This window comes from Salmo salar, chromosome 03 (assembly GCF_965601325.2).
Source record: "Salmo salar chromosome 03, fSalSal1, whole genome shotgun sequence".
Taxonomy (NCBI): Eukaryota; Metazoa; Chordata; class Actinopteri; order Salmoniformes; family Salmonidae; genus Salmo; species Salmo salar.
Window position 1 is genome coordinate 69,887,476 of NC_138293.1, and position 22,805 is coordinate 69,910,280.

General features: G+C 41.9%; 1 protein-coding gene across 2 annotated transcripts; it reads right to left on the reverse strand.

Annotated features, from left to right (window-relative positions):
• Positions 1-1,204: 1,204 nt before the first annotated feature.
• LOC106601313 (ral guanine nucleotide dissociation stimulator-like 1) lies at positions 1,205-21,303 on the reverse strand. 2 transcript variants are annotated; one of them, XM_082971442.1, is made up of 16 exons: positions 17,365-21,303; positions 13,191-13,471; positions 12,210-12,412; positions 11,945-12,102; positions 11,600-11,836; positions 11,325-11,428; positions 10,852-10,936; positions 9,586-9,657; positions 7,031-7,117; positions 6,842-6,874; positions 6,359-6,480; positions 5,862-5,951; positions 5,520-5,646; positions 4,823-5,053; positions 4,305-4,419; positions 1,205-4,054 (listed from the first exon to the last, which is right to left on the reverse strand). In XM_082971442.1, the coding sequence occupies exons 1-16, from the start codon at positions 17,386-17,388 to the stop codon at positions 3,915-3,917; spliced, it is 2,109 nt and encodes a 702-aa protein (XP_082827568.1). In that variant the 5' UTR covers positions 17,389-21,303; the 3' UTR covers positions 1,205-3,914. The 2 variants fall into 2 exon arrangements, with proteins under 2 accessions (XP_082827568.1, XP_082827567.1); XM_082971441.1 differs by lacking the exons at positions 13,191-13,471; positions 17,365-21,303 and adding an exon at positions 12,466-12,652 and having other exon boundaries at positions 12,210-12,379.
• Positions 21,304-22,805: the final 1,502 nt, after the last annotated feature.

Consider the following 22,805-nt stretch of genomic DNA (forward strand, 5'->3'; position numbering starts at 1 on the left):
GGAACAAGCTCCCTCACGACGCCAGGACAGCGGAGTCAATCACCACCTTCCGGAGACACCTGAAACCCCACCTCTTTAAGGAATACCTAGGATAGGATAAAGTAATCCTTCTAACCTCCCCCCCCCCCCCTTAAAAGATTTAGATGCACTATTGTAAAGTGGTTGTTCCACTGGATATCATAAGGTGAATGCACCAATTTGTAAGTCGCTCTGGATAAGAGCGTCTGCTAAATGACTTAAATGTAAATGTAATGTAAATATTGTCCGCAACTTCGTTCAGCCACGTCTCGGTGAAACATAAGATGTTACCGTTTTTAATGTCCCATTGGTAGGATATTTATCCAGCGGTCATTTATCAGTGATACAGTTGTAAACATGTATTATTAGTATTCATTATTATTATCCATATTTTGTCTCATTCACTTATTTTTTTACCTGCACTCTTGGATCCCGGAGCATAACATTTTCGCTGTACCCTGCAATTACATCTGCTTCCTTGTACGTGTGACTAAACACAATCTAATCTAATCTAATCAAGGAGCTTTGTTTCCCTATCACTATGAAAACCCCAGCAGCATTGCAGTTCTTGACACACTCAAACCGGTGCGCCTGGTACCTACCCTGTTCAAAGGCACTTAAATATTTTGTCTTGCCCATTCGCCATCTGAATGGCACACATACAGGATCCATGTCTCAATTGTCTCAAGGCTTAAAAATCTCTTGTCTCAAGGCTTAAAATCCTTATTTAACCCATCTCCTCCCCTAAATCTACACTAAGAGGTGACATCAGTAAGGAATCATAGCTTTCACCTGGATTCACCTGGTCAGTCTATGTAATGGAAAGAGCAGGTGTTCCTAATGTTTTGAACAATCAGTGTATATCACTCTAATATGGGTGGGAATACTTTAGAACAGATTTCCTAAATTAAAATCACTAGGACCTGATTTGCTGGTGTTTTTGGTCTTTTATGTCCAACAACTAAAACAAATAAAAGTGTATTCTTTGTTTTTGTTCAGAAAACTTGGGGGGGCAAATAAAATCACCCGTGGGCCAAATTCATGCCACCAGTTGGGGAACATTGAATTACATCATGAATATAAGTGCCAATCTTACAGAATGGCATACATATTCAGAGATATGGAAACCAATAATCTTAGAATCATAAAGTGAAATACAGTATAAGAAATGTTGACAAACACAGAAAAGGTTTTGAGAAACTTTATTTGGAGCACAGAGACAATGAAACTGGACAGCTCAGTAAAAGTGCAGGCATTTCTGAGATGTCCTGTTGCTTGAATCACTCAGTTTTTTCATGTTTGCAGGATTTTCACATAGCATTGTACAAGCCATATATATTTAACACTTCCTCTTTAGTTTACAATTACCTTTAATGCTATTCATCTCAAAGAGACAACTAAGCAACCTCTGAGAATTCAGTTTTGGCAGATTTGTAATATACATTAGATTTAAATCTGGGTTCAAATTACCTATCTGCAAGCGCTGGATGAAAGGGGTATGTCAATGCTCTGGCAGATGAAAGCGCCTCGAGTTATTTATAGCACCGAAGTGTTTGAATTTCTTTTCACCTTTTTTCAGAATGTTGCATAACCAACTTGGTTCAATCATAGTGGAAAGTTTTAATATATCAAACACTTATTAGTCCTTCTAAACATCTAAATTGAGCTACTGTAGTGTCATACACTGATATTTAAAAAACACATTTTGGAAATGCCTATTAATCCGTGATTCATCTGCAAGTTTTAAATAGTCAAGAAACCTGGTATGGTTTAGAATGTATACTAAACAAAAATATAAATGCAACATGCAAAGTGTTGGTCCCATGATTTCATGAGCTAAAATAAAAGATCGCAGAAATTTTGTGCACAAATTTGTTTACATCCCCTTTAGTGAGCATTTTTTCCTTTGCCAAGATAATCCATCCACCTGACAGGTGTGGCATATCAAGGAGCTGATTAAACAGCTTGATCATTACACAGGTGCAGCTTGTGCTGCTGACAATAAAAGGCCAGTCTAAAATGTGCGCTTGTCACACAACACAATGCCACAGATGTTTTGAAGGAATGGGCAATTTGCATGCTGACTGCAGGAATGTCCACCAGAGCTGTTGCCAGAGAACTGCATGTTCATTTTTCTACCATAAGCCGTTGTTTTAAAGAATTTGACAGTACGTTCAACCGGCCTCAGAACCGCAGACCACGTGTAACTATGCTAGTCCAGGACCTACACATCTGGCTTCTTCACCTGTGGGATCGTCTGATACCAGCCACCCAGACAGCTGATGAAACTGAGGAGTATTTCGGTCTGTAATAAAACCCTTTTGTGGGGAAAAACTCATTCTGATTGGCTGGGCCTTGCTCCCCAGTGTGTGTGCCAGTCTCCCAAGTGGGTGGTCCTATGCCCTCCCAGGCCCACCGATGTCTGCACCCTTGCCCAGTCATGTGAAATCCATAGATTAGGTCCTAATGAATTTATTTAATTTGACTGATTTCCTTACATGAACTGTAACTCAGTAAAATTAGTTGAAATTGTTGCGCTTATATTTTTGTTCAGTATATTTTCTATTCAATTGACAAGTGCACACAGCCTTGCCTGACGATTCAAACTGAATTCTTCTGCTGCTCTATCATTGGTAACATACTTCAGTCTGAGAGTGCGATCATTGAAGTAATTTGTGGCGACGTCAAAATGAGGGGTGTTGTACAAAACAAGGCATCAGCGGTTGATCATCTCTAACCCATCAGCATATCAAAGCCAATGACGAATTTTCAAAATGCCGATTTACCCACGTGTTCTGGCTCAACCCATTGGTTTCTGGGACCAATCAGACGGTCTAGAATGGATTTCCATTCTAGAAATCATCGGGGAGGTACTCAGATCCTGACTCATTGCAGAGGAGAAATTAACGTCCGTTGGCGTGGCGTTTGGCCGGAACAAGGAATTTGGGTAGCTAGGCAACACAGCCATGAAGGCCCACCTAATCATCAAGAGCATTATAAGAGACAAATAGAAAACAATGTAAAAAGAACAAATAAAAAAAAAATCGAAGTATTAACATTGAAATGCAACACAGAACCATTTACAACACACACATTATTATCACCATCATTAAACCATTGACAGTCTGAGTTCTTAAATGTTTGTCAGTGTCCCCTCTACAGCAACTGACTGTAGCGTATATGGAGTGCTATCCAGCTGGTCAGGGCAGCCCCTCCTTTCGCACGCACAGCCCCAATCAGTATCGCCATGACGGCGGGCTGATACCCTGGGGAACATAGTGATCCAGGTGAGAACATTCCCATCCACTTCTCAGGTGGCAGGCCGTCTCCTGTGACCTCATTCCCTTTTAAGGCTCATAGGTTGTCTCTCCCTGTTGGGAAACGTCAGTCATCTCTCTCATTAAAACAAATAGGTGACTGGTTTTGCTCAGAGAAGAGACAATAGGAAACAACTATTACGTGTCTGTATATTGGCGTGTGACTGAGGGAGAGAGCATCACAGTCACTGCTGATCTGACTCCAATGTGACTCCTTTCCACAAAGTAAAGCACCTCAGGGAAGTCTTGGAGGAATGTTGAGTGTTCAATGGTGGAAATCATGTAGAGTTCGCTCCATCAATAAATAAAGGACATTCTGTTCAATGGGTTTCAAAATGTAGCCCCAAACGTGTATTTTACATGAAGTGCCATCAGACTATCATCTTCCACCTGTTCCTCTCATGGCACCCACTTGACAACAAACCAAACAGGGGTCTGTCCATCATGGAACATTTAAACATGATTTTTGTCATAAAAGAAAGTTATTAAAAACAAAACTACAACCAGCTAAATGTCTGTACAAAATCCTTTGAACTCAGTCCTGGTTTGCAGTTACTCATCATTGCCATAGTACGCTGTCTACTTTGAATAACGTCCAAGGCTGGAAGTAGCGCACAGAGGTTTCTTTTGACCCTTTGGACACTGGCGCAGAACAAAGTCAAAGTTCGCCGATGTGCACATGGCGTAGAAGACGTTAGCTTTGTCCGGAATGAGTAACTCTGAAAAACGGAAGATGATGGGGTTGGTATGAGAAAGGAGAATATTACATACAGTATGCATACACTATCAAAAAGTCCTCTTCAATCATTCCAGGACAACAATATCTTCAGTAATATTTCTACTATAGGTAGGTGTAGTTAATGCCAAACTATAGCAACTCCTTGCTTGACCAACACTGATCTGCACAGTGATGTGGCATCTTTGAGTGGGCATATGTACTGTGTAAGAGCATTGATTGTTTTAGCTCACCTCTTTCCTGGGAGATCAACTGTGTGAGAGTGAAGTCTTGACAGGTCAGGTGCTCCAGGTTGTGTTTTTCCAGGGCCCTCTGAATCACCTGGGCAGTTTTGTCCTGACTAGTCAGCTGAGAAGGACAAGTCAAACAAGCAGTTAATATGCTGTAATGAGGAAGCGAAGGGTTTGGCTGCAAAACCTCCCTTCAACCAACCAGAGTATCTTAAATCTTAAATAACACAACCCCCCCTGACTTCGCTGATAACTTCTTTGAGGAAAAATGTACATACTACGACTGTGATATGTGGTTGTCTCACCTAGCTATCTTAAGATGAACGCAATAACTAAGTCGCTCTGGATAAGAGCGTCTGACAAATAACTAAAATGTAAACGTAACCAACACAGCAGTTCTTATCTTAGATTTCATCATAACCAAATGTACAGAGCTAGAGTACTATACACATGATCCCTTTTACGTTTCCATAACAGGACACCAAGATAATCCCTACCACCAGATCCCAACCCAAGCTCACCAGGATGCTCTTGTACATGTTGCCGTTGCCAGCCTCCACACTGACCCTCACTATACAGCAGTCAGCCACCTGTCTGTTGTAGAGGGGGAGGAAGGGCAGCATGGGTTTAGGGTGGGCAGCCACTGGAGCAGAGAGGTCAGGCTGAGAACTGGAGGAACAACTGGAGGGAGTGGAGCCATCCGGGGAGGAGGGTAAGGCCTCCGCCACATTTTGACAGGAGCTGGACAGAGACTGGGACAAGGTAGAGAGATAGAACATGCATGAGTGCCTTTGGAAATAATGAATTAGTCTTTCAGTTTGTCTGTCTGAGATATTGACCTCAGCACATTTGTGGACAACTGAAGTATTGAGCCATGCTTCACCAGAGAGGCATGTGCTAAGCAAACACCACTCCTGCTTGGCTTCAAGGACCTGGTCAATTGACATTCCAGTTCTCAAGGACATCAGTTTCGATGAGATGTCAATGGGGATCACTGTTATGAATGGGAGGTTATATAAAAAGCCGCATAATGGCAATTACTTTTGAATTGCTCCATGGTGTAACAACTGGTGTTAGTAAAGTCTAACTAGAGGATGTTTTGTAGTACAGTGTGTTCTATTAAAATATTTGAAACAGCTTTAACCAGGGTGCGCAATGACTGACAGAAAGAGAGAGACAGTCAGAAGCATGTCTAAAGGGGATAGGAGAGAGCTGTACCTGCAGTCTGAGTGTGGAGGGAGGGGTGGAGAGATCCTCCATCTCAGAGCCACTGGACCCTGAAGACGACACACTGATCTGGTCTGCATGGGTTTTCCTGCTGGATCCCTCACTCACTTTGAGGAGTCTGCAAATACACAAACATAGTTAGAACTTTGCACTAAATTAACAAATGTGGTCAACGTACACTAGTAAAACCTTAAATACTGCATTTTGTCATTGTTCTTTTACAGTTCTTGTTTATTTACAACAATGTTACAATAGTTGTATATATTAGAGATGGGGTGTTGAGTAGAATTAACAAGATGGCAACTGCTGTTAAGAGAAGTGTTCAGTACTCACGAGGACAGTTTCTTGCTGAGCAAACGGTGGCTCCAGGCGCCTGGGGAGCAGAGGTCTATTGGAGGCTCCAGGTTTCTGGACAGTTCATAGCTGTGGCAGAACACAGAGAAAACACTTATGAGCCCCGAAGTCAGGGTGGACTTGTCTAAATGTATACAGCCTTTTGTTCCAGCCCTGCACTAACAAATCAGATTCTAAAAGCCTGAACACACTGCAGCCCTGTGTCAACCCCAGCTGTAGATGGGTTTCTATTCATTTTCCTTAACAGGCAAAACCAGGGTAGGGATTATGGGAATTGTGTTTTACATGTCATTTGAGTAGTACATTTGGGTATACAGTATACTAGAAAGAGACAATTCAGGTTGTATAAAGGGTTTATTGGCCTATAAGGGGCATCATTTTAAGACATTATTAGGCCCCATCAAGCCTTACAAAGCTCACCAGCTCTTTATCTCCTCATTGATCTACAATAAAACCAGTGGAGGACAAGTTCTTACCTCTCCTGGTCAGTGAGCAGCTTCTGGCCCTGCAACCAGGCAGTGATCCTGGTGTGATGGGGCAGGTTGTACTGAGAGCAGGAGGCTTGGAGCTGCCGGATCTGAGAGAGAATCTCAAACTCCTGCAGAGAGAGAGGGAGATCATGAGCCCATGTCAGCTGTGTGGTTGTTATGTAACTTGTCCTGAACTAGTAACACCTGACAACAATTTTAACAGTCATGGGGCTCCAATAAAGGCTGAGAGATAGTCATTTAGAGCAGTAGGCAAACATCCCTAAGCATAAAGGTGTGCACTTTTCCCTTCGGCATGTCAAAGTACCACTAAAATGTGGTGGTGAGTGTACCACCTTTTCAATGCGTCATGTCCTATAACAAGGGTGAAATATTTATTAGACATGTTTGTACTGCATCTTTTGTTTTCTTTACGTAAAATCCTATTCCCTACAGGCTTAGAGATCGAAGACAAAAACAGCAACAACTTACCCTCCTCCTCTTTTCAAAGTTTATGAGGTCCCCCTATCAAAAATAGCACAACATGCTATTATACTTGACAATATGGAAGATTTATTATCAATATTAAACATTAAGATAGCAATCCGCTAAGGTAAATATAGAATTAACTTAAAGTAGCTGCCATAACTGAGCCGTCTGTTTCAATGGCTGATTGCTTACCTCCACAGTATCTGGTAGAGCAGTGTCCAGCATTGTGAGGATAGTCAGGTACGTGCCCAGGTAAGGAACCACCCCACTGGAGGTGCTCTGAGGAGACGACAGTACAGAGACAGCATGTCAGCAGAGGATTCTAGTAACACAGCTTTAGAGAATGTGCATATGATGCTAGAAAAGGTCTTGGTCTATGATTACTGTCCTTTCACATCCTAGTAATCTGTGGCCATTTGAAACATCAGTGGCTAAGGATAGGATGGCTTCCTCTTTCCACACATGACTCTCTCGGTCTTTGAATAGATTTTTCCTCTAGGGGAATCACTGTAACCTCTTGTGGGTTAAGAGCTGATGGGGAAAGGGGGCTACATGTGACTTCAAGAAGCAGAAACTGCCACCGCAAAATACTGAGTAGACAATACTAGGATCAGTGTATATATATATATATATATCTATATATATATATATATATATAGATATATATATATATATACACTGCTCAAAAAAATAAAGGGAACACTTAAACAACACAATGTAACTCCAAGTCAATCACACTTCTGTGAAATCAAACTGTCCACTTAGGAAGCAACACTGATTGACAATACATTTCACATGCTGTTGTGCAAATGGAATAGACAACAGGTGGAAATTATAGGCAATTAGCAAGACACCCCCAATAAAGGAGTGGTTCTGCAGGTGGTGACCACAGACCACTTCTCAGTTCCTATGCTTCCTGGCTGATGTTTTGGTCACTTTTGAATGCTGGCGGTGCTTTCACTCTAGTGGTAGCATGAGACCCAGCAGCACAACCCAGCAGCAGGACCGCTACCTCCGCCTTTGTGCAAGGAGGAGCAGGAGAAGCACTGCCAGAGCCCTGCAAAATGACCTCCAGCAGGCCACAAATGTCCATGTGTCTGCTCAAACGGTCAGAAACAGACTCCATGAGGGTGGTATGAGGGCCCGACGTCCACAGGTGGGGGTTGTGCTTACAGCCCAACACCGTGCAGGACGTTTGGCATTTGCCAGAGAACACCAAGATTGGCAAATTCGCCACTGGCGCCCTGTGCTCTTCACAGATGAAAGCAGGTTCACACTGAGCACGTGACAGACGTGACAGAGTCTGGAGACACCGTGGAGAACGTTCTGCTGCCTGCAACATCCTCCAGCATGACCGGTTTGGCGGTGGGTCAGTCATGGTGTGGGGTGGCATTTCTTTGGGGGGCCGCACAGCCCTCCATGTGCTCGCCAGAGGTAGCCTGACTGCCATTAGGTACCGAGATGAGATCCTCAGACCCCTTGTGAGACCATATGCTGGTGCGGTTGGCCCTGGGTTCCCCCTAATGCAAGACAATGCTAGACCTCATGTGGCTGGAGTGTGTCAGCAGTTCCTGCAAGAGGAAGGCATTGATGCTATGGACTGGCCCGCCCGTTCCCCAGACCTGAATCCAATTGAGCACATCTGGGACATCATGTCTCGCTCCATCCACCAACGCCACGTTGCACCACAGACTGTCCAGGAGTTGGCGGATGCTTTAGTCCAGGTCTGGGAGGAGATCCCTCAGGAGACCATCCGCCACCTCATCAGGAGCATGCCCAGGCGTTGTAGGGAGGTCATACAGGCACGTGGAGGCCACACACACTACTGAGCCTCATTTTGACTTGTTTTAAGGACATTACATCAAAGTTGGATCAGCCTGTAGTCCACTTTAATTTTGAGTGTGAGTCCAAATCCAGACCTCCATGGGTTGATAAATTGGATTTCCATTGATTATTTTTGTGTGATTTTGTTGTCAGCACATTCAACTATGTAAAGAAAAAAGTATTTAATAAGATTATTTCTTCATTCAGATCTAGGATATGTTGTTTAAGTGTTCCCTTTATTTTTTTGAGCAGTATATATAGAAATGATAGCAGAATTCTGTGTATCTGAAAGTAAGAAATATATATATATCATTTCTATTTTATACCCTCCTTTTTTGTGATATCCAATTGCGATCTTGTCTCATCGCTGCAACTCCCCAACGGGCTCGGGAGAGGCGAAGGTCGACTCACGCGTCCTCCGAAACATGACCCCCCCCCCCCAAGCCGAGCTTCTTAACACCCGCTCAACCCGGAAGCCAGCTGTACCAATGTGTCGGAGGAAACACCGTTCAACTAACGACCAGGGTCAACTTGCAGTTGCCCGGCCCGCCACAAGGAGTCGCTAGAGTGCGATGAGCCAAGTAAAGCCCCCCCCCCCCAGCCAAACCCTCCCATAACCCGGACGATGCTGGGCCAATTGTGCACCGCCCTATGGGACTCCCGGTCACGGCCGGGTGTGACACAGCCTGGGATCAAACCCCAGGCTGTAGTGAAGCTGCAACATTGTGATGCAGTGCCTTAGACCGCTACGCCACTCGGGAGGCCTCTGCTATCATTTCTGTCCATTTAATGTTGCATGGAAAGAAGTGAAAGCTAAACTCAAACTTAATGACCCCCACTATATATAGATATATATCTATCTCATGTCTACATATCATGTCAGCAATGTCTCTTACTCAATCGCTCTCTGAAGTATTGCTTACCATCTGTCTGGCAATAGGACATCGCTTGGATATATTGGGAGAAATGTTATCCATGGCTGTTTGGCTTCCATCCTGAAAAGGGGTCAGATAGAAGCTAAATTCAGTCTGCATTTATGGCCTTCCATTGTCAACCTGTCCACTCATCTGCAATGACCTACAGCATATGCAAAGAGTTAGTCAAATATGGTCTAGGTCAGAACTTCCTTTACCAGCTTATGGGGTCAACACCACATTGGTTGTTCTTAGAACACACACACACACACACACACACACACACACACACACACACACACACACACACACACACACACACACACACACACACACACACACACACACACACACACACACACACAATGTAACCAATATATTGAGCTTTTAGAATCCATGTGAACAAAAGCAGTTTTGTGCTAATGTAACAGTGTAGGTTCCATCCCTCTCCTCGCCCCAACCCGGGCTCGAACCAGGGACCCTTGCACACATCAACAACTGACACCCCACGAAGCATCGTTACCCATCGCGCCACAAAAGCCGCGGCCCTTGCAACGCAAGGGGAAACCCTACTTCAAGTCTCAGAGCGAGTGACGTCACTGATTGAAACGCTATTAGCGCGCACCACCGCTAACTAACTAGCCATTTCACATCAGTTACACTAAGGAACATTTTGATAAGAACATGTGTCAAAAGCACAAATACTGTGAGGCTGTTAATGCAGACACAGGGAGCAACTGAAACTATTTTTATGGAACAGTTAAATTGAACAAGGGGTGGACCAGTAAAATTAAATAAAGACTTGAGGCAAATGAAGGTGTTTCTCAAGGAACTGCTGGGGAAATTGTCATTAGTGTAGTGTTTGTTGACAATGATGCTAATATTAGCATGTTATTTGGAAATTCTGAGCAATATGTAGAATTTTACTTTAGAGCCCTCTCACTGTAACCAGACCTAATGAAGATTTGACACAAACACCCAGAGCCGACAGAAAAATAGAACACCCTCTCTTTTGCTTTGAGACAATAGCTTACTATTAACACATTGTAAGGCAATTTCACTAAACATTAACTTGACAGAAAGATGGGTGTTAATAAGTCGTAAAAGTAGAATATCAAGGTGCTTGAAGATGTAAGTAAACTGCTCTCAAAACAATAAAACACTCCATATTGTAAGTATTTCAACAGTGTCATATCGTCTGCATTACATTTTTGCAGAGACTCAGGTAAAACAAAATTAAGTCAAATCATTTTCCTTAATGTACTTGATTCTTACCTCCACAATGATCTCTCTGTTGCTCAACACACAGTTCTCATCAGGGAAGGTTTCACAGAGGTTATCAAAGATGGTGACGCTGTCCCTGAAGAAGAACAAACCAATTAAATCAATCCAAAAATAACACTCAGACAAGACACCACTAGCAACTTCATTACAAAAGATATCCTTGAAGCTTCAAAGGGATTTAGAGTTGGTAAGGCATGGCATGTTGACCTAAAATGAATGTTCAACTATTCTTGACTGACACAATAAAATGTGTTTATTGCATAGTTATGGCATGAAGTACAAACTATGGTTAGTCGAAAAATGTAGGTCAATTACTAGTAAATAATTTCCTTACTAAGCCTTACATTCTCAGAGGATAAGGACACTCTTGTTCATTTTTTTTCTTCTCCATATTCAGTCAATGTTATTGGCCCTCTAGCTTCATGACTCAGCTAACCCTTTCAGTGTGACCCGACAGTCCGTACCTACACACAGCAGCCCACGTCTTCCTCACCCTGTAGACAGCATTGGACTGAAGGGCGGACAGGATGGCCCTCAAAGAGGAGAAATTCTTCAGCTGCCGACACTCCTGTTTCAGAAAAAAGTCACACGTTAGAGACTGACTTAGAACTTACTACTTACAACTAAATGCACTGAGAACCAGGATGCAGGTTAACGTTGTGTAAGAATGTGTAAGAAGGCTGCACTTGGATTTGAAAGTGTATCCCTCAAATGATCCAAGTCCCTAGATGTGTCTGACCTGTCCGACTCTGATCCACTTCTCAATGACGCAGGCCCTCTGAGCTGGGCTGGAGACCTTGCGGACAGAAGTGGGGCTGGAGGTGGGCCGGCAGAGCAGGGAGGTGATGACTCGGTTGGTGACTGCATTAAACTGGGCAATGGTGGCGCTGACGGTAGCAGACAGGTTCTCCTTCTTGTCTCTCTGGGACCACACACAGCCCAGACACTGGTACGGAACCACCTTCCTAAACAGCCGCTGAGAGATGGACAGATAAGGAAGGTAAAATGGAAAAAGAGTGTTAGTGATCCAGTCTTGAGGACGCATATTAAGAGTCAGAAATGATCTGCCATGATTGACACTTACAGCGTCCAGTCGGGTGAGCTGTTCTGCGATGCCTGTGACTGAGAAGTTCATGATGTCACCCTGATCCAGTGGGCTGTCCCATTCTAGGCCTTCCTCCCCTGAGCTTTCGTCTTCCTGATTAACCTCAGCCTGGGAAGAATGGCCACCAGTATCCATTTCTATTAAAGGAGAGAGGAATGACAGAAGGGGGTCAACAATGGTATAATAAATCAAAGGCAATTCACAGAAGAGGTTAGGAAAAACAAGTAAATTGAGAATCCTGTACCTTCTCTCTGGAACTTCTTAAGCAGAGTTTCAGAGCGCTGGGCCAGTGAACAGAAGGAGGATAGGCAGTGTAGGTGGTCCAAAAGCAGCCTTAGTGAGGGGTGCTGAGGAGGATCCCGGAAGTCCTCACTGTACACCTCCAACCAAGTCTGGATCAGGGGCATCAGACGCCTGAGGAGACAACGTGATGAAACAATGTCTTCCCTGTTTCAGAGTCAAGGAAGTAAATGTGATCAAGGGAAAAGCAGCCAGCTTACCTCTTGTGACATTAACTGTTGTACACGTCTGAAGCCCCATTGTCCCTGTGAGAACAATTAGGAAGAGTGTCAGACTCATCTAAACCGTGATTGTGACCAACAGGGCAGTGGTCCATTCTTCTTCAGACTGTTTTTCTTTGGTCTGTCTCTATGCTCCGTTGTTATCCTGACACTGACATCACTCCAAACTCAGTGAATAAATGTTGTTGTTGTAAAAACCTGTAATGGCTAACTACCTGCTGGGTGCTTATTATCATTACATCAAAGATGCTGAGATAGTCATTTTGTGAGGGAAGGAAGAAAGAAAAAACAATCTGACGAAACTAAGTGACTTTGCATACACAGCGAGAGGTGTTGTTCAAAAACAGCCCCTCTCGATGTACCCAACATAACATTCTGAATCCAATTTGGCTATTCTTATTTGTTACTGTGATAACTCGGAATGTGTCAAAAGAGTTGTGGTTGCAAAAAAGTGGGTGTAGATGAGAAGGCAAAAGAAGAGGAAGAGACATTTGTAGGTCATTTCACCAAACATTCATTTGATAGAAGATGGTAAAACTAGACGGTCAAGGTGTTTTCAAACTACAGAGGTCAAACAACTTGCTCACATTTTTTTATACTGTCTAATTTTAACAGTGAAACAGCTTCTGCATTATGGTCTGAGACAATGGTCAGGTGAAACATGACAGCAGTTATGAGTACTGTAACTTAATGACATGGCCCACCTCTGGAAGAGCAGTTCAATGAGTGCACTGGTAGTGGTGAAGGTCTGGTAGGTGGACAGAAAGATCCGTCTGTAGTCGGGCTCCTGGCAGCAGGGGTCCAGGAGGTGGCTCACTAGCCGGTTCAGGGTGGCTGCCTTCAGCCTGCGCACCTTGCAAGTCCGGTACTGGACGAAGACAATGCATGGCCGGGCCTCGGTGGGGCTGGCTGGTATCTGGACGGGCTCCCGACGCAGGGTGATTCCATACAACGCCCCCTCCTCACCCCACTCCTGCACTGGGTTCTGGGTGGGAAGGAGGAACTCACACAATGAGATGGGGAGACATGTAGACCACTGACAGGACAGATCCTACAGACCATAATGCCCAACTGTGAGACCAGATTGATGTTTATGGTCCATTACAGTAAGCCTATGCAGAGGCATGCCCGCCTTGTGAGCAAAATGTAGACACTTCACCTGGAAGGTCTGTGATACAGGGAGTGCTTTGGGTTTATCAGTTATTCAGCTGACAGGTGAAAAGACAAACTCATGTTTGCATCTGTACACACACCAGCACAGATTTTTCTCAGGATATTCACATGTTGGTTTAGCAAAGCTAGATTTAGATGAGATTTCTTCACTTTAAAGGTTTAATTCAAATCTCTTAGAAACACTGTACTGTTTACGTTAGAGAAAACACTGAGCAGAAATGGAGATATGAATTCAATCACTTTGACGGCATCCTTTTCCCCCCATACATGTTTGCTGATGGAAGAAGTGCTCAGCAAGTGACTTTTTGAAACAGCTCAGTTGGTAGAGCATGGTGTTTGCAACGCCAGGGTTGTGGGTTCGATTCCCACAGGGGACCCGTACGGAGAATTTTTTTTTTTTTAATGAAATGTATGCATTCACTACTGTAAGTCGCTCTGGATAAGAGCGTCTGCTAAATGACTAAAATGTTTAAAAAAATGTCAATGTTTTTGGACATGAATGACAAAACATTCAGGAGATAGAGGTGCTCAAAGTTTCCCCATTTTGCATACCCACCATACGATCAGACATCCATGTCTTAATCACTGGAAAAGATACATGGTTAAACAGGGTTGTCAAACTCATTTATAATTTCTTGAATACAAGTTATGATTATTTTGAACCTTTAACGTAAATGATCACCCACCCTGTATTCAAGAGCATGTTGTCTCACTGATGGCGGGCACAACACCACTTCAGATGATGTAAAATAGGGTCGGCGCTACAACGTGTGCCAATTTGAACAAATATATAATTTATGTTTAAGGTTAAATATTTTCCTGTGATGAAGACATGGTTGTCTCATGGTATGGTATGCAAAATATGCCAACTTTAAAGCACCTTTCTCTGTTTTGGCATTCAGATCCAAAAAGTAACTTTCTGAGCACTTCTACAATGGGCAAATATGTATGGAAGGTTTTGTTTAAATCAAAAGGGGTGCTGTCAAAAAGTGACTGAATTCAAATGGATTTACCAAATTACAACATTTCATACAATAGTCTGCATATTTAGCAGGACAAGGAACTTGACTCTAATGTATGCCAAAGAACAACATGAAAAGGAACACAGCTTGCCTACTGAGGACAAGAGCAATGTGGTACAAAGAGACGGCACCTGGGTCAAATAATTGAAACGACATGATCAAAGAAATCGTAAATAAATCTGCATAATCCCCTTTAAAATATGTAACCTATTAAATCTACAGTGGCAATAAAAAGTATGTGAACCCTTTGGAATTACCTGGATTACCTAAATTGGTTAACCAGACTGTCTATTGTTGTGACCTAGATGAAGATCAGATCAAATTTTATGACCAATTTATGCAGAAATCCAGGTATTTCCAAATAGTTCACATACTTTTTCTTGCCACTGTATCCCTCCACCCACGCCCCCAACTCAGTCCTCCATACAAGTCTGTAACTAGCCCCCAATCAATCTCTCTGTTCTAATACACGCCCCTCATATCTGTCCACCGCTTTCTGATATAATTTAGGCTTTCCCCCCTATGTCCCTGTCAGAACTAAACGGTCTGGTTTTAACATTGGCACTTATACTATCCATATACGATCAAAGCAAATCGGAGCATTTTAAGTCATATGCCATCTGACAGACATGCAGATGCGTATGGTGGGCAGAGCACTCAAGGCACATTATAATCATTACCCAGCTCCTAAATTGCAGAGGGTTACTGAGGTACAAGGCAGGCAGACGTGCGTCACAATCTAATTATTCACACTTGAAAAAAGACCAGGCCAAGAAAGAGAGGCACTATTATCGGTGTCGTGAGGGGACCAATATCACACCATTGTCCTTTATGGAATACTGCATTACATTATCTGTAGGCCTACATGAGGCCAAGGCACCGACATCCTAATTCTATGGGCAAGGATACAATACAGTAACATCTTTATCTTAGGTGCACCAAACTTAATACAAAAACAGACAAGAATTGTCCAATATTGAGACTAAACATAATGATACAAATAATATCAGGATAGCTCTCGAAAACACTTCTTCCCCGTATGTGAACTACATTTTTGATGCTTTGTTTTAATGTTTAGAAACATAAATCATAGCTTTCAAACCGGTTTTCGAAACACATTCCGATATGCACCTTATCTTTCATATCAGTGAGAAAAAAGTTCAAATAAGATCACTTACTGTAGTAGCTTTGCACAAACTGTGTGCCTCCAGTGACAAACTACACTTCCTCCCCATTTTTTTTTTTTTTGAGAGAGATCAAATCTTTTTATTTTTTATTAACAACAAATCAATACAGGAAGTACATGTGTGAACACAAGTATATATATAAATATACAAAGGACATTTAGGCTAGGGGGTACAATATCACATTACACAAGGACCTTAAGGGACATACAGACACTTATTATTCTAACAGCTTTTTTGTTAGCAGAGAATTTAATTGTCTTAAAATACAGTTCAATTTATTTTTGTAAGGTAAGAAAATGTGGTGTTTTGTATGTAAATTTACATTTGTGAATATGAAATTTGGCCAAAAGAATAATGAAATTACATATAAATGTTTCAACTTATTTCTATCGTAAGTAAAGAATCTGTCGTCACAGGACAATGATGCAAATAATAGTCTCACTGACAGATATTCATACACTAAATGCAAGGATATACTGTACATCCATGCAAGATGCATGCATTGGCAATATGTTGCAGTGTTGCTGCCTTATTCATTATCATAGACCCCTTCTGGCCAGGGAAGTTTTGTTAAGAACCCAGACGTTTGCTCTAAATGTTAACACGAAGGAAATATACGGACAAGTGGAGGCTGGTGGGAAGAGCTATAGGAGGACAGGCTCATTGTAATGGCACGGATTCAATCGTGTGGTTTCCATATGTTTGATCCAATTCAATGAACTCCATTCCATCCTTTACAATGAGCCAGTCCCCTTATTGCTCCTCCCACCAGCCTCCTCTGATAAGGACCGTTGTCTTCTCAGGTATCTGTTTCATATCAGCAAGAAATACGTTTTTTAAAATATATATTAATTACACTACTACCCACCTTTGTGGGAACCCTAACCCCATACAAACATATTTCCATGTTACAGCGAACAGACAGAAGACAAAGTCCACTGCCTATGCTAATTAACTGCTTCTCCAAACACCTGTGTGTAAACAGAAGACTGATGCCACAAAGTGTTGTCACTGAAAAATACTGTCTGCTGCAACTGTTAAAACCGGTTTAAACCGTGTACACTAAGTGTAGGCTATATTTTGCACTTGTGGAATGATTTTGGATGTGACATGAAAGTGGAGGGCTTTATATTCCTAAAAAGCGTACGATTCACGTTTAGATGGAGTATTTGGCTGTCATAACCAATTCACCTCGAAACAGAACATCCAAGGTCCTTAGATTATACGGAGTAACGTTAGGCTCATTTAGTCCATTATTGGGCAATAGCTACACATGACTATAACGCTCTGACAAGACAGCAGTCTGATTTATGACCAACAGGTGTAAGAAGAGAAATTATTTGACTCTGTTCAAACAGTGCATAACCTATAATTCAAATAGCCTACATTACATTATAGTTCTGAAAATACAGTAAAACTAATGAGAAAGTTATCATTTCTAAATGAAACCCATGTCATACAACCACAACATTCTTATGCATATCATTGGAAATTACCATTGATATCTCCCATTTTCCCATCTCGTCAGTCACTGCAGAACGTTTATGGTGTGATAACTTCCATCTTGTTCAAACTAAGTGTTGAAGCTGAAAATAATACACATCCACTTCGAAGGAGTTGATGTTTACCGCTGCATGGTGAAATGAATAAATATTTTACAGAAACGTCTTTCTTTAAACTACATATTTAAGAAATATATATCATGTATTTTTTTTATCTGCGTACTATTCGTCACATTTTGCGGCCGTAACACGCTATCACTTGTCAAGAGCTTCCCATAACTGATCAACAGGCAGATCAATGAACTACACTAGCTCCGCACCAAATGCCACTATCGCTAAATTCTTCAAAGCGAAGCTTGGCGTTCTTGCTTGAAACTCCCAGCTTTTATGCAGTGGGTGGCGGCTATGGGAAGAACAGGCTACTCATTTGAGGGCGGTCTTGATGAAAGGGGTGTGCTCTCTGGCCTACTCTTCTGTAAGTATTTGCATATTTCCTACAAAAACTACATAGGGGATAATCATCTGATCGAAACTCGAGCTCATTGCTTCTGCAAGTTTTTTGTGATGATAAAGAAAAAACCTGGACGCTGAAAGTAAAATCTGTTGTAGGCGTGTTGGCAGCTCTACAACCTATATATTCTATGGAAAACAAGGGTGGCAGAATGAGCACAATGATAATTAGGGGTGAGTGGGGTAAGTTGAGCCTTCCTTGTTTCTAGGAAACCATAGACAAAATTGATAATTTGACCAAATATTTAGGAAGAGGCCATTTCATGGAGTCTGTGAAGGAAGAAACCACATGGAAAAATGGTAAGCAAGTTAGGTCCAAAAGATTTTCAGCAAGTCAAATGCATTTGTGTTAGAGGTTTCATGACGCTTGTATCGTAACCAAAGTAGGTCATTTTAAGAGTGTTCTATACATCAGTTGGGGTCTCTATAAGCTTCAATATGAGGTCCTAAACCTAGCATGAAAGTGCATCTTTGTAGCTTTGTGGGCTAATATAGTTAAAATGTTTGCCTTGGGGTAAGTTGAGCCAGTGGTCATGGGGTAAGTTGAACCAATGGCACGTTGAGCAAATTTAAGTGTTTTCTTCCCAGGTGTTATGCAAGGCATTATTGTTGGGATATGAGGTAAGAACAGGGCCTGGCCTACGATAAAGGTGTTTTAAAAAAGTATTTCTCTCCCTGAACACACCCACACGGCCCAGAGTCTGCTTCCTCCATTGGCTAGTGCCCCTTTTTCATTCTTCACAGCGAGTTGACAGTCTGGAAGACAGATGGACAGACAGAGCATTGATTTGGTTGATTTGATAAAGCATATGTGGGAAACAAATCCTGATTTCAAATTTCCTGAAAGAAAGGTCTATTTTTGGTAAATCTGAAATTAGTGAATTCAACTATCTATGATGCATCTTCTTAAACTCGTTTTTGATTTATACTGAACAAAAATGTAAATGCAACATGTAAAGTCTTGGTCCCATGTTTCATGAGCTGAAATAAAAGATCCTAAACATTTTCCAAACATACAAAAAGTTTATTTCTCTCAAATGTTGTGCACAAATTTGTTTACATCCCTGTTAGTGAGCATTTCTCTTTTGCCAAGATAATCCATCCACCTGACAGGTGTGGCATATCAAGAAGTTGATTAAACAGCATGATCCTTACACAGGTGAACCTTGTGCTGGGGACAATAAAAGGCCACTCTAAAATGTGCAGTTTTGTTACACAACACAATGCCACAGATGTCTCAAGTTTTGAGGGTGGGTGCAATTGTCAGGCTGACTACAGGAATGTCCACCAGAGCTGTTGCCAGATAATTTATTAATTTCTCTACCATAAGCCTCCAGAACCGCAGACCACGTGTATGGCGTTGTGTGGGGGTGAGCGGTTTGCCCCATAGTGGCGGTGCGGTTATGGTATGGGCAGGCGTAAGCTACGGACAACAAACACAATTGCATTTTATCAATGGCAATTTGACTACACAGAGATACCGTGACGTGATCCTGAGGCCCATTGTCGTGCCATTCATCCGCCGCCATCACCTCATGTTTCAGCATGATAATGCAAGGATCTGTACACAATTCCTGGAAGCTGAAAATGTCTCAGTTCTTCCATGGCCTGCAAACTCACAAGACATGTCATCCATTGAGCATGTTTGGGATGCTCTGGTTCAACATGTACGATAGCATGTTCCAGTTCCCGCCAATATCCAGCAACTTCGCACAGCCATTAAAGAGGAGTAGGACAACATTCCACAGGCCACCATCAACTCCCTGATCAACTTTATGCGAAGATGTGTCACGCTGCTTGAGGTAAATGGTGCTCACACCAGATACTGACTGGTTTTCTGATCCACACCAGTACTTTTTTTTAAAAAGTATCTGTGATCAACAGATGCATATCTGTATTCCAAGTCATGTGAAATCCATAGATTAGGGCCTAATGAATGTATTTCAGTTGACTGATTTCCTTATATGAACTGTAACTCAGTAAAATCTTTCAAATTGTTGCATGTTGCCTTCATATTTTTGTTCAGTATAGTTACTGTATGTGTAGCCAATCTGGGTCATTTGGCAGAATTATGACCTAAATTTAGTAACATCTTTTTTAAAGGTCCTGTGCAGTCAAAAATGTGTTTTCCTGTGTTTTATATTTCCACACTATGAGGTTGGAATAGTACTGTGATATTGTGAAAATTATGATAATGCCCTTTTAGTGTAAGAGCTGTTTGAAATGACCGCCTGAAATTTCAACCTGTTTTGGTAGAATGGGGTTTTGGCCTGTCTGGTGACGTCACTATGTGGTAAATTAGTTTGACCAATAAGAAAGCGTGCTCCAAACCTCTCTGCCAATAACAGCTAGTTTTCTGTTTTCCCCTCCCCACTCAGACCACTCCCAGACAATCCTAGCAAAATTCTTGCTTGAGAAATTGCTTTTTGCTAAGAAGCTATTTTTGTGTCTTCTTTTTAACCATTTTAATTGCAAACAATCACGGTAAGGTAGTTGTTATCCACTCATTGTGGATTTATTCCTCGTATTATTTTTCTATTATATCAATTTTTTTTCTCTCTGCATTGTTGGGAATGGCCCGTAAGTAAGCATTTCACTGTTAGTCTACATCTTTTGTTTACGAAGCATGTGACAAGTACCATTTTATTTGAAGTAGTTTTTTTTGCGATTTCTTCCTCAGTCTGGGTGATATCAGTTCAGTACTTTATCAGAATGTTTTCTTTACGCTGTGCTTTTGTTATTTTGAGAAGGTTACAGAGACTACCTTGTATTGTTGTTTATCTCCCTAATACAACTTTATTTGAACTCATCTGTGTAATTTGAACTGTATTTACACCAGGGTAGCCCATCCGTCTTTCTTGATATGTACCCTCCTGTAGGTCTGCTAATTTGTTGTGAAATCCGTCAGGAGCATAGATATCCAGGAAAAGAGAACAGTTTAGTAAATCATTCTAAAACCATTTAAAAATTACAATAATAATGCCTATATGCTAGACAAAGATTGCACAAATATTGTTTCTCACACAAGTTTTTTTGCCCACAGAGACTTCCCTTATTTACATATGATTTATGTTTGGTTGTACTCCACCCTCTTTCAACAACATTTCTGAGTACTCTGTAGGTTTTCACACTTTCCCGGGAACCACCAAGTCTGACATAAGGGAAAGCTCCTTCTCCACTCAAAGGTGTGCTAACTGCATCCTGTGTTGCGTGGTGACATCTCCTCAAAGATGTAGCAGCTCAGCCGTTGTTGGTGGTGGCACTTCAGGGAGTCTTGGTTCATCTGATCTCAGGATCGTTCTCCTTAGTAGCACCAATTGAGAGTCCAGTCTTCTCAACACTGCTCTCTGAAGTTCTGGGATGTAGGTGCAGTTTTCTAAGCGTAGAGACTCCACTTTAGAGACTTGTTATTAGAGTCTCCTGTAGCTGAAAGATAGAATAATATTTGATGAGTATTTTGTCTACATAATTTAATTATTATCAGTGCAGAACTGTATTGTTGACATCTGCTGAAAATATAACAGTAAATGTATTATATTTGTAGTTCTAATAATGGATTTGTTTTGGTTTTACATCATACAAATATTTTTCACAACTGGGAGGATGACTAACACTTAGATCTTGTTGCCTTCTACATTCTCCAAGGCTGGACGATGGTTATAATGGTTACAAGTGCTGCCAGTGGGGTTCCCGCCTCATAGACTGGAGTAGGGAAGCAAACCACGTACATGAGTATGTGGTTGTGGAAGGACACCAGCTCACATGTAGACCTAGACCAGGGATGACCAACTCCTGTCCTCTGGGTTCTGATTGGTGTCACACTTTCCCCCAGCACTTTAGCTATCACACTTGATTAAACTAATTGCAAGACCATGATTAGTTGATAATTAAAGTCAGGTGTGTCACCTGGGGATGGGGTAAAAGTGTGTCCCCAATCAAGCCCGAGGACTGGAGTTTCCCATCCCTGATCTAGATAGACAACAAATCAAACGTTTTTTTTTTTTTGTTTTTTTTTTGTTCAATCAATCCCAATCTGGAATTCAATTTTACAATTTGACAGCGATGACAGAATTGCCTTTGATGACCATCAGTCTTATATTTCCAAGGTAGATACTTTCTTTTTTTATTTAACTAGGCAAGTCAGTTAAGAACAAATTCTTATTTACAATGACAGCCTACCCCAGCCAAACGCTAACCCGGATGACACTGGGCCAATTGTGCACCGCCCTATGGTACTCCCAATCATGGCCGGTTGTGATACAGCCTGGAATCAAACCAGGGTCTGTAGTGATGCCTTTAGCACTGAGATGCAGTGCCTTAGACCGCTGCACCACTCGGGAGCCCAAGACTGTACATTCAGTTTAGGATGAAGGGATTTAGTATTTTTTCTATAATTGTAGGAAACTATTAGAAAGAATTAATTCTTCCAGTCATTCAATATAATGTCATGTTACAATCTTATATTCAGTACATGTGTACCTTTTGGGATGGGACTGTTTACATCTCAGCCAGACAGCTCAAATGGGGAATAACACAGTAATATACTGAGTGTACAAAACATTATGAACTGTTCTTTCCATGACATAGACTGACCAAGTGAATCCAGATGAAAGCTATGATCCCTTGTTGATGTAACCTGTTAAATCTACTTCAGTTAGTGTAGGTGGACGGGAGGAGACAGGTTAAAGTATTTTTAACCCTTGAGACAATTGAGACATGGATTGTGTATGTGTGCCATTCAGAGAGTGAATGAGAGAGGCAAAAGATTTACCGTAAATTCCGGACTATAAGCCGCAACTTTTTTCGCATATATGGAGCACCACACAAAGGGCATCCAGCCAACTTGACCCAACTGTGGGAAGCATTGGAGTCAACATGGGCTAAAATCCCTGTGGAACATTTGACACCTTGTAGAGTCCATGCCT